Raw genomic sequence first — 12,707 nt, 5'->3', positions numbered from 1 at the left:
TTTAACTGTATAGTTTGAAAATCATGAGCAAATATTTGCCCAGGAACACCCAAGCCAAACTCCTTTGCATTGATTTTATACATTACAGAGGTAAGAGCCAACTGGGCTCCACACTCACCTCTTCTTTTGCATACTTGAGCTTGTAATCTCTTTTAACAGCCGGATCAAACCTGGTCTGTGGAAGCCACACCTGGATCTGCAGCAAACCAATATTCACCCAGAGGCTTCCTCGCCAAGCTGTCTCTGGTAACTCCTTAAGCCCTTCCCCAAAAAACTGCTGCAAGCAAGTGAGCAGGAGAAACACGAAGTCTTTAGGAAGTAACTCCTGATCAATGACGCTTTTAAGTATCTTGAGAAGGTACTCATATGCAACAGGATCCTTGATGTAGAGCTTCTCACAGCACTCCAAAAATTCTCCTTGAAGATCCACTGGAACCAGATCTACCAGGGCAGAGAGCTGTCTGCTTAGCACTATTCCCTGTAGTTTAGCATCTGTGTGTCTGAAGACGAAGGAATGAGAAAAGTTTACACACACTAGGTAAGCTTGTTATAACACGCCTGATTTAAGTAGATACGTGCAAGAGGTTTTAATACCTAAAATCTGCTATTGAAGACACAGCCAGGTTGGTCCACACTGCTGTGCTAACTTCATGAAGCTGCTGTGCTCTCTCCATCCATTCTCCCAGTGTCACATGGGATGATGACAGAACAGGAAGCCCACTCACATCCCACTGGCTTGTCTTGCTGCTGCTAGTTAGAATTTCAAACAAGCACTTTGAGAAAACGGCTTGGGTCAAAATACCTGGGCCCTAAATTAAGAGATTAAGAGTTAGATTGTTCAGATGTAACTTGCACTGACTATGCTAGAACTTACAGTATTGCTTTAGAAAGCTACTGAATTATTTAATAAGAATATTCAGCCTAATTATTTGATTAGGTCAGAAGAGACAAACCTTCATAGAACAGTTCATATGGGATTTAGAAAAGTTCTTTTCCTCTGTTGCATGTAGCGGCCTCCAAGTCAACCAGTAGTCTGGGTCTGTGGTGAAAGTACTGCTCCAAAAAGATGCTAACGCAGCATTAACTAGTTGAGATGACAGAATAGACATTTCTTCATGGGATATCTAAGGAGAGAGAGAGAAACCCAGAGCTGAAAATAAGTTACAGGGAGCAGAAGAGAATCAAGCACATACACACACGAAAAGAATGATACAGTTTTTCAGTAGGGATAGTACAAGATATTCCTCAAGATCCTTTTCAAATTCACATAGTGCTTGCTGGCACCTCTTCTCAAAAAGTAGACTTCCTGAGGTCTGCACTGCCCCCTGTGAAACATGCAGCGTGTATACAGAGCAAGTTCAGAAAAAAGCCTCCAGTCTATGACCGTGCAACCTTTTGTTACAATACACAAGGTTGCGTAAGCATGAAACAGGTAAAACTACCCAATGTTCTGCTCTGAAGCATTTGAAGTGAATTTGATGGTTTACTGAGCTTTGTGGGAAGACAACCACCACTGTATCAGAACTAATATTAACCAATCAGAATTTCTCTGAAATACTAAGTGCTCTATAGAAAAAGTATCAAATAACTGTTTTTGTTTATCTGATTTGCAACACAGACCTAAAAAAAAAACCCAAACTAACAAATTTAGAGGCACAGGAACAAAGGAAAGTATTTTTCAGCATAAAATTACTTTTAATACATAGATACAAGCAGGTTGACACCTGCCATTCAATCTCCTGTTTCCATTAGGTCACAGGTGGATGAATGAAACAACACTAAGAAACTAGACCATACAGAGTTATGTTACTTAAGACTTCACTGTGTTTTGTATATGTTTTAATGTTGTGTTTTATTAAATTTTCTGCATGCTCACAGTTACTAACCTTTCTCATTAAAATAAGGAATAATTACAGTCAGGCACAGGTAATAAAACCACACGTCAAAAGTCTGACACGGATATACCTATTTTGAAGTCTGCTGCAAACTTCTACAAGACTAATTAAACTAAAATTTGTTCTTACTTCTTTAAGGTGTAACAAGTGCCACAGTCCAGACAGCTGGTGAGAAGAAGTTGGGGTCAGCTTTAGGGAAAAAGTTATAAGCTGAACTAGATCTGAACATATGCTTAGTTCTTGACTGCAGGTGTCCCTGTAGCAGGTGAAACAAATACAACCAAGTAAGCAGGGCACATGAAATAAATCATTTGAATAGTAAAACAAATCGAGAATGCAGGTGAAGTCACAGTAACTAAGACTCCCTGAAAGATTAAATGACAGCACTTTAAACACTGAAGAACAACAAACCCTCAAAAAACTTGCATCCTTCAATGTTGGCAAAATTGAAATTCAACAAGAAGGGGAAGAAGTGGAATCTTCTCTACCTATAAGCTATATGTTCAGCCAAACATACAAGACATCTGGGGACAAACTGTCTTTCAGCTTTACAGTTCTTCTGAAATTCAGAACTTGGCTGAATTCAAGAGTGAATCAATAAGTTTTGGAGTCTAATTGTACAAAAAATTACTTTCACTGAAATCCATAAATGAAGAGCTCTCTTTTACGGAATGGCAAAACAGTCAAAAAATAAATACACTTGGCCCCTTAAAACAACACTATCGCTTCTTAAATTAATAATGTCACCTTAAACTATGAGTATGTGTGTGTAGTTTACACAAAAAGGAAGCATGGCTGCTGGTGTACCTTCTCCATCACCAGGTTTAATTCAGTCTTTCTACAATAGCCTCCAGAAATATGCTGAAAAACATCTTCATGTTAATTCCTAATATGAAGGACTGTTCTATTTCAGTAAAAAGTAAATATAATACATTTCCAAAAGGAAAATACTATGTACTATTCACTGAACATAAGGTTTTGTTTTCATCCACCTATAACCCATTCTACCATTAAAAGAGCAATTTCTGGAATCTAATATGTTTATCTAAGGGGGCTTGGACATTGGCATTCCTATATGTGCATCAATGAAGTTAGAAAAGGGGAAAACTACTTTCTCAATTTGACACTAAACTACTCTTTTGCTGATACCTTTTATAGATGGCCAAGTGCAATTCTGCATGCAAAGGAGTGGCTATATATTTATTTAAATACATAAATATATATAAACATATGTATGCACCACATATATCTATACACATACATACAGCTATATATGTAAAATATCTGTACACACATACACTAATTTACATACAGATGTAAAGCACTGAAGTTACAGCTTTTAGGTAGGGATTCTGAATCTCATGAAAGGAATATAGGATTTCCTTCTCTGCCCTTTCTCTCACCTTCTTGTACAAGCCTTGGCCACATAATCTGTTGTCAGTTTGTACTGCCAGAGGACGCTGATGTATTCCATTGCAGGCCACAGCTGAACTCGACTGCAGAGCTGATTTAACAAGGCAGGGTCTATCTGATTGGAGATGGTATCTTCAGTAAACCTTTCTTCTGAATAACTATACATAACTCCTTCTGCTCTCAGTTGTGAATGTACAGCTTTCAAAAACATCTTTAGTTGACCTGTTTGACAGAGTGCAAGAGGCACATAAATTCATGTACTGTATTTCTTGCCAGTGAACGTTTCACATCCTTCCATTTTTATAAAAAAAAAAAAAAAAGAAAAAAAAAATGGAGATGGCAGAAATCATCCTGTTCAAAAGCATTACCTACCCAGACTAACATCTTCCAGATGGTTTGCTCTAATTATCAGGCCATCAGCTTGCAGCAATGCTTTCTTCATCTTCCATCCAGTAGCAGCAATTTTCAGACCGCACATTTTTTCTTGCCATCTACTTTCTCCAAAGGCTAGTCTTAGTTCCAAGATGTTAAGTGGTTTGCTGAGAACTTTCAACTGAGAAAAACATTCCATGCCCAGTTTATCCTGCAAACATGAAAAGGACAATTTGTTTCAGCAGCTCTAACAAAATAACAAACAAGACCTGTAACTGCAGTCACAACTAGTATTTAAAATTCACATACACCTGACTGAAGTATATATAAACTAACTTGCAAAAACAACTTAACAATTCTTTAGTAGTCCTACTCAATACAGCAGGAAGAATGAAACTGAAGTAGTTGGCTACAATTCCTCCTTGTCAAGCTTTGGGTTTTTTCTTCCTTCATGAAGAAACTATATAGATTATGCAAAAAATACTTCAATGTAGCAACTTACCTAAACTAAGAGCCCTAAATAGACAAAATACTAAAACTACCAGAAGCTACTGTCATTTAAAAGAACCTGTAGTTTACACCTGCAACTTGAATATATTTGGATGCCTTGAAAAATCTCCCAGAATTCTCAGAAAGCATCAAATGTTCTTCAGAGACCCGCAAAGTAACTGCGCATTTTTTGAACAGCTGATATCTTTGAGAGGTAAGGACTTAAAAACCTAGGTTACGTTACTATTCACCAACATAAGCCACCTACATGACTACTTGTGCCCTGCTTTTAAAAAGGGATTTGCATTGTTCAGAAAAATTTATTGTGAGATTTCTTTTAAAATGAATGACACCAGTTGCTGAAATAACTTAAGAAAAGAAAAATTCCATTACTGTCAAAGTTAACAGGCCTTGTCTTGGTAAGTCATAAAGCAGCCCTGTCCTACCCTGTATAAAAGGAAGTACATGGTCTAGTCTACATACACATATATTCACTAAATAAGCAAGTGGCATACTGATATTCACAAGTCTCCAGAACAGAGCAAAGAAGTAGTATTTTTATGCTTGGGCACCACTCTATATTAAATGACTGCTATCTATATAAAGCATAATTAATAGCAGAAGTGCTATCTGGATAACTGACAGATTTCAAACACAAAACAAAACACACACCCCACCACCCCCACCCAAAAAAAAAAAAAAAATGTACATTAACATATACTGAAATTGTCTTTTTAATCAATCTGACAAGCCCAGAAGGAATGTATTTTTGTTGGCCTGGAAAGCAAGTGCTGTAAATCTTCATGGTCATTTCAAAGCATATTTGGATATTACTGTAAATACAAGTGTTTCTTGTACACAGAGTACCAATACCTTAAAAGGAAGAGGTCTTCCTAGAGACTTCTGTAATATCTTCATATTGGCAGAAATTCCAGTAGGATTGGCCAAGCAGCTCTGAATGTGCTGAGAAACAGAATGAATTTCCCTAGAAACCCTTGTAGATAAAAAAAAAATAAAAATTAGGGAGTGTAGGGAGAAAGAAGTCCACTCAGTTAACCCAGAAGCTTGAGAAACAAGGCAAAAGGATGCACAAGAAAAGTCCCTTCTCTTATCTGTCCCCTGAAGGATAAGAATTCTAGATGATCACCTGTGCAAGCCCAGTGCCAAGAAATCTGAATTTCAAAAATGAACAGCTATTTAATACACTGTACTTGCATCGCTAATGGCACACAATTTGGATGCTAATGCCAAACAATGATAATTAGCTATAATAGTAAAGAAAATGTATAGAGCTCTATAAATAATTTATACAACTATTTAACAGAAACACAAATCAAATCTACTCACTTGTGCTCATCTGATCCAATAAGCAGCTGAGGAATTCTGTCAATTAGATACTTCATAACCCAGTGCCAGTGAAGAGACAGAAGTGACAACCCTGGTGAATCCACTGTCAGAGTGTCAGAGACTGCCCAGAACCTGTCACGCCACAGCAAGCAGTATAATACCTAAAAAGAAGTCAAGAAGGTTACAGTTTTCTCAGTGCTGCATGTTACAGAATACTTTGTACTTCAAGCAAGAGAAAAGCAAAACCACCAACACCCGCATTAAATTCAGACTCACACAAGGCTTTGCGTTCAGTGGTACAAAACCAGTACTCAGCTATATGCTCTCTAAAAATACCACATGGCTCTACTGGCCATGCAATCCCTGCACCAAGTCTACAATGTCATGGTCAGACCTCTTTATGGCTCAAAATCTGCGTTCCGCACAGAAGAAGTAAGAAGACTGAGCACAAATACAGCTACTGAAACAAACATGAATATTTGCTTGGTGTCAGGCATATTCTGAACGCCAACAGCAGCACTGTGGTTTACTTCATGGCTCCTGAAACTAAAAAGTGTTCTGCATGCAATCTCATTTCACTTAACTTCCATAAATGTAATACAAAAAGTCTACTCACATCATGCATGTCATCATCATTTAAGGCCACTTGGGTAGACTTCACCCAGTGAAATACAAAGGCATCCCAAAATTCAAAGAAAGCAGCAAGGTTGACCACGATTGCATGAGGAAGACAGGTGTAACTTCCTGGGTCTGAGGTTTGGGGAAGAGGGAAAGAAAGGGAGAGACACTTAAGTATTCCAGCCACATCACATAACATAAGGGTCAATTTCTGATCACTAAATTCTTGCTATGGTTGGGGAAAAAAAGCCTGAAAAGATCTAAGAACTGAAGCAATAAAAGTAGACCTTCACTATTTGCACAATTCTATTACCTCTATACATTTAATGTATTAAAAAATAAAATCCATAATGAGGGAAGCACTGATCAATTGCTTTGATGCAACACATTAACTTCATCACTATTTTTTTCCCCTTTGTTTCAGGAGCAAAACATCCTACTTACAGAAAACATTAGAAAGCAGATTAGAACAAAAGCACATGTGAAGAATTTGGCTCTTCTTACTAAACAAAGACAAAATGCTATTCAAATTTCTCTCCACCATCATCTTAAAATTCAGATAATTAAGAGAGAAATTACATTCACTTATTACCTAGTAAAGGCTGGGCATAAATGCTGTAGCATAAGGTATATCAAATTTGAGAATAATGTGTTACATATCATATTAGTCCTCATCTGGCTACATTCACACTATCTTTCTTCACACATTCAGGACACACCATATTTAAATCACACATTTCATAACAGTGCAAATTAACCATATTTCAAACTGAACATGGGACCAAAACGAACAGTGGAAATCAACCCACCTTTGCGGAAATCTAGAGACATTCTTAAAACACTGTTTCTTGGCTTCTTGCTGGTAATCAAATTCTTCTCAATGTAGCTTCTTTTTTCTCGGTCAAGAAATAATACTGCCCTGAATTAAAAATAAAGTTGTTAGCAATTCAGTACCATTTTAAAGACTCTGCCTTATGAGAATGGTGGACTACAAAGTGACATTTCATATTTCACTGTATTATGAAACAAGAATCAAGTATAGCATAAGAAATTGCTTAATATGGTTTCTGCAGAAGCAAGCTTCACACAGAGCAGATTCCTGCCTTCAGCAATCACCAGGAAGGAAAAAGTAGAGAGCTACTAAACAGATGCACCACCACCACCTGTAAGATATGTGAGCAGCTGCTCCCTTATACTGTAACAGCAAAATCTGTACTTTTTGCTCTTATTAGCAAAAGCAGTCCAAATCCAAAAGCAGGGCAATTATTTATGTCAGAGATTTCACACCACTGCTTCTGCCTCTCTTATGCTTTATCCTAGAGTTCTGCTCTGTCCTTGAAGTATTCCAGCCTATATAGAATGCTGGAGCTCTGCTCCCTATATTAAGTGATTTGGTTTAGTCTGCATCTACAGAGAACAGAAGCAAAGAATTTGAATACTTGTGCAGAACCTCTATCTGGTTATTTTAGATCACATCTATCAAGACCTAAAAACATACTTGGCAGATACCACAAGTGTTTATACAGCACTGACTACAGTCATTGGGCAATCTTCACAAGAGTTTTTTGTTACCTACCGATTTGCTACAGACTTTAAAAGGATTAGGAGCTGGTCTGTGTGTTCCATTTCTGTATCAAAATTCATTGAATTTCTAATGATATCCAAAAACTGCATATTCCATCTTGGATCCAGAGGTATCACATGTTCATCTGCAAAGGCAGACAAGAGAAGACAGGACAACAGTTAAGGACTTTCTTTGATCCCCCTGGCTATGAACATTCAGGAAAGAAAGAAGGAAGCCTAAGAGGAAGGAGGGCAGAGACTTAAGTTCCCTTGCTCCAGATATCCCAACAGAAAAGCATTAAGTTGACTGCAGGTTCTGTAAAACAGAACACAAAGTAAACCAACCAGGGGTCAGAGTACCCAAAAAGACACCCTGGAAACTGAAGCCCAACTCCCTTTTTCTTCACAGTGAGGTGAGACACCTAGGACCATCTGTAAAGGGCCCAGTGTCACTGTATGCAGCTGTCAATACCCAGCAAGCTTGCAAAAGGAAACCATAGGCCTGAGCTCCCTATAAAACAGTGAGAGAAAATTATAGGCCTCAACAGAGATTTCAGATGGACCAACATGATAAATGCTGGGAAAAAAACAGGATGCCTGCATACCCAGTCAGAAAAGCAGCAGGTACCTGCATCACTCTTAAGAACACCACCTAACTCAGCTGTAGGAATACACCTGGGTCACAGATATGCAGTCAGGATTCATGGTCATGGCACTTATACCTAATTTGCATAGGATGACATCATGGTTTAACTCAGAATGAATACATCTAATTGCCATATTTGCAGCTCTAGACAGCAAGAACGGCTTTATTGTTCTTTCTTTAGCATCAAAAGCTATGTATAGTAAGAATTTAGTCTTTCTTTGGGTACACACATTTCCTACAAAGGGTTACAAAGTGTTCAAAGAACAAAGGAAGCACTGATGTTTTATATCCAATTTTTTCAGAAATACCTGTCATAGTTGGTTGTAGCAACTTGATCATGTTACTGACTCCAGATGAGAGGGGACTGGCATAGAAACTACCAAGGGCTACAGCACATGCTTCCAGCTGAATCCGCACCGGATCTGTAGGTGAAGGGAAGAGAACATAGGTTTAAAAGTCAGAGCATTTAGTACAAATGAATGACTTCAACAGAGCCAGCATCAGCATCCTCAATCTTATCTGTGCGCGCACTCTGGACATGTTGACTGCTCTTATTTTGTATTAGCTCTAAGATGTCTTAAAAGCTGTCAGAATATCATGGCCAAAGAGATAAATCCATTAAAGAGTTCTAGTTAAACTGGTAATACTTCTGATAATACTGATACTTGAACGGTATTAAAAATACGGTTTGTGAAAAATCCATGAGTTTATACCTTCAAATCTTCCTCTCAGTACATCTACTGTTGATTTTTTTTTTTTGGTCCCAGTTAAAGAAAAAGGCATACCTGTCATCAAAAGAAACTGTCTAGGTATCTTCCAGTTTAGAAACACACCTGCCTGGGAAAGATGGCAGGATCAAGGGGAGCAATCCTATTCGTCTAGAGACAATAGAGTCTGAGATTTCACTCCATACAAGGAAGTGTGTGAATTACTTCCTGAAGTTGTGTTGCCTAAACATTCAGAATACCACCTCAGCTGCTATTCTGAATGCTCAGGCAACACAACTTCAGGAAGTCTCAGTTCCGCAGTTTCCTGGCTTTTTAACCACTTGTATTTTAACACTACATAAACAGAAGGTATTCTACTGTTTTTACTACCACTATCAAAAAAAAAAAAAGTTAGTGAAGAGAAAGGTGTATTTGCTTACATAGACCAAGAGGTATCCAAAAAGCACTGTAAATTCAGAAGCAGAATAAGTTAAATACATGCTTGAATAATAAAAGGCAATGTTTAGCCCGAAGTCTCCTGTTGTCCCTAATATGCATAACTTGTTTTTGCCTCTCCATGGAACCTCTATGTCCTTGATTTAGTGTGGATAAGTTGAGAACTTTTATATGAGAGCACTTTAATGGTCTGAATGTTTTCACAGAAGACTTATGATTGTGATAATATAATGAATCATCCCTTAGGCAAAAGTTATATGATTACATACCAAGCACCTGTGGCAGACTTTTGGCTAAGGAGTTAAGCCATTTCACTCTCAATGACCAATCTTGATTGGTTGCCTTTGTTATGAACAGTTTCACTGAAGCCTGGAGAACTTCCATTTTATCCATCCAGTTTGCATCTATTTCAACAGCACTGAATTTGAGACTCTCAGGATTAGTGGACTGCATCATTTTTTGAAGATCTTGCAGAGTCAGTGGCAATGTCCTGAAACACAAAGAAGTGAAGTCCAGCAATCTGGGGCTCAAACTGCCAGCTCCAAAATAGCATCTCCTCTTTATTTAGCTTTAGTTTCCAACCTCAAATCACTTGTGGATGTCTACTATTAGAAGGTCACTATTGTCAAAAAAATCATGCAGTGACAGAAGTGAACACATTTAACGCACAGCATTTCACTGAGAAATTGTATTTGATTTGTGCACTGGAATGAGAAGCAAAGGTAAATTTAAAAAAAGAGATAGGAGAGGGAGAGATGCTGACAAAAAGAAGCCAGCAAAAGAGCATAGTACATTGCTGTGGTTAACATTATATCCTAGTACTAACTTACACAGTTTGATCTTTCACTGGAAGCAAACCACAGTACCTGCCCACAATAGGTCACTAAGCAAAGCTGGAAGGCAGGAAGATTTTGCACCAACGCTGTCAAATGAACAGTTACATTGCAAAAGAAATCATTAAAAGTTTTTGCATATGGCCCCTGCACATGAGACTTCTCTCAGGCAGCTCTGTTTGAAGGAGGAAATTTGGTGGTTTTTTTCACCTAAAGCTACCAGATTTAAAATAACTGATTAATAATAGCTTACATGAAAGCAAGAAGTACAGAGGATCATTGTGTATTTAAAACCAATTGAGTACTATTTTTTTTAAAGCTGAGAAAGAAATCGGAGGAAGATACATTTGGGGCTCTTATTACCTTTTTTACCAGTGTTTGTTTGCCTTCCCATTTTTTGCTAAATGCCTAGTCCTAACTCAAAACGGGTCAAATGTACTTACTGAATATTGAATAGAGCATTTTGGTCTGACAATAAAACAATAAATAAAGTTGTATTTGTAGCAGTTGCATGGAAAGGTACTAGGTGACTCAGTTATAGTGTGATGACCCCAGTCTCTACCACACAATTTGCTCAAGACAAACTTTTGCAGGGAATAATGACATGCCACCAGTGGTTCACATATATCTTAGTTCTTATTAATTAGACAGAAAATGTTCATTGCCTACCTGCAGTTTTTAAGTTTTAGTCTATTCAAACAATACATTAGGACCTGTGCATCACTCTGGACTGTTGAAAGAAGTGAGTCTTCAGCTGCAGACAGAGCTGTAGGTAGGCAGTCTGGCCACAGTCCCATTGCTAGCAAGGAGTCACCCCAAGTTTCATGGGAAGCCAGAGATGAAGCATGCTTTGTAACCAATTCTAACACAGCCTACAATAAACAACCAAAAAGGAGTTTAGAATCATATTCAAGCACGTATTCAAGCACAACAGCACAGGGAATGCTTTCATTACATGTATTTATTGTTAAATCATTATAAACTCAATGTTCCACAAACACTGTATAACCTACATGATAAACGTACTAAAACATTCCAACCATAAGTGAAATACCAAACTGTACAGTTTAAAATGGCTAGTGAATACGGTTATCTCCAGATGACAGTGTGCACACAGTGTTTCAAGCCATAGATTCATTAGTATTAATATCCCAAAGACTGAGCTGAAGCTGTTAAAAAGCCAAGTAAGCCTCAGAGTCCAGCTGGATGTTCCCTGGCTCCCTTATGCTGCAAAAGAGTTAGCCACTATCTGCAAAATGACTGACGAGCCCTTTGTTCAGGCATTTCAGAACCAGAGTATCTCAAACACTAGCCTCATGAAATGGTATTTTTCACGTATCTATATGATGTAGGAAAAGTTTTCAAATAAAGGACTTTTACCTGTTGGTTAATCTGCAGTTGTTGTGAGCGGCCATAAACTTCCCAACATGCTCTGTAAAAAGACTTTGCTAATCCAAGGCCTCTTTGTATCTGCTGCACAATTAACACAGCAGCCTGAAGCAAAGGTGACAAAGACAACACAGAACCTGAAAGATACACAGAATTTAATGTGATATGAATGTTTAGTAATTGTCAGCCCTTTAACCCTCTGAAGACAAACACCACTTTAGACCCTGAGGAAAATCCAAGCCAAATGAATCTTCCTGTGTCCTGAAATTAATGGGTTCTTCCCAAGATTAGTAAGAAAATCTGACAAGACTGTAAATAACAGGTAACCAGCTCAAAATAAGACATCAAGCAGCTGAGATGAATGAAACTCAGCGTCATCTTGCTCCAAAGAACAACTTAAAGGGTTTGCACAAGGCCTTTTCATTTTGCTGATTTTCACTAAGAATATATTGCCTTCTCCATAGCAACTGGGCCAGTGTCCAATGTCTCTGCACAAAGCACTCCAGTAACTATCTTTTTATGATTTGGGCCTACTTCCTGAGAACACACCAAAAAAAAAAAAACCAAACCAAAAACTATCTGATTATACTTATATGCCTTTACTTATATCGGGACCTTACACAATAAAATAACCAAGCTTTAAAAAGATAATTCAAATATATATAATGAGCCCAAGGTGTTAACAAATGCTGAACAGATTTCTTTTACCTGCTATTGCTGTCTTGGTTTCTGAATGCACAGCAATAAGTGCATCACAGACGCTATCTCCCACTAAACCCAAACTATGCAGGAGTAACTTCAAATCCAGATTGTCCAATACATTTCCATCATTCTCCCCAGGAATGTATATTTCAATTCCACGATTCCGCATGGCTCTGGATATTTCCCCATGAACAGGATCCATTGAAAGAAAAAGCCTGTTGGATATTAGAATAGTTCAGTTGGAAGTGACCTATAACAATCATCTAGTCCAACTGCC

General features: G+C 37.9%; 1 protein-coding gene across 1 annotated transcript in view; it reads right to left on the bottom strand.

Annotated features, from left to right (window-relative positions):
- MDN1 (midasin AAA ATPase 1) overlaps positions 1-12,707 on the bottom strand; it is a 102,168-nt gene that overhangs the window by 36,391 nt on the left and 53,070 nt on the right. The window contains exons 46-61 of the mRNA XM_065681233.1: positions 12,437-12,645; positions 11,720-11,865; positions 11,009-11,211; positions 9,776-9,996; positions 8,652-8,765; positions 7,711-7,843; positions 6,944-7,053; positions 6,133-6,266; positions 5,517-5,677; positions 5,043-5,163; positions 3,681-3,891; positions 3,299-3,530; positions 2,025-2,151; positions 954-1,124; positions 595-809; positions 119-500 (exon numbers count right to left, since the gene is read on the bottom strand). Of these exons, the coding sequence (XP_065537305.1) occupies positions 119-500; positions 595-809; positions 954-1,124; positions 2,025-2,151; positions 3,299-3,530; positions 3,681-3,891; positions 5,043-5,163; positions 5,517-5,677; positions 6,133-6,266; positions 6,944-7,053; positions 7,711-7,843; positions 8,652-8,765; positions 9,776-9,996; positions 11,009-11,211; positions 11,720-11,865; positions 12,437-12,645 (2,890 nt within the window). The remainder of the gene's footprint in view (positions 1-118; positions 501-594; positions 810-953; positions 1,125-2,024; positions 2,152-3,298; positions 3,531-3,680; positions 3,892-5,042; positions 5,164-5,516; positions 5,678-6,132; positions 6,267-6,943; positions 7,054-7,710; positions 7,844-8,651; positions 8,766-9,775; positions 9,997-11,008; positions 11,212-11,719; positions 11,866-12,436; positions 12,646-12,707) is intronic.

The sequence above is a fragment of the Lathamus discolor genome, chromosome 5, assembly GCF_037157495.1.
Source record: "Lathamus discolor isolate bLatDis1 chromosome 5, bLatDis1.hap1, whole genome shotgun sequence".
Classification (NCBI taxonomy): Eukaryota; Metazoa; Chordata; class Aves; order Psittaciformes; family Psittacidae; genus Lathamus; species Lathamus discolor.
Note: the sequence above shows the minus strand (reverse complement) of the source record. Positions and strands in the feature narration are given on the sequence as shown.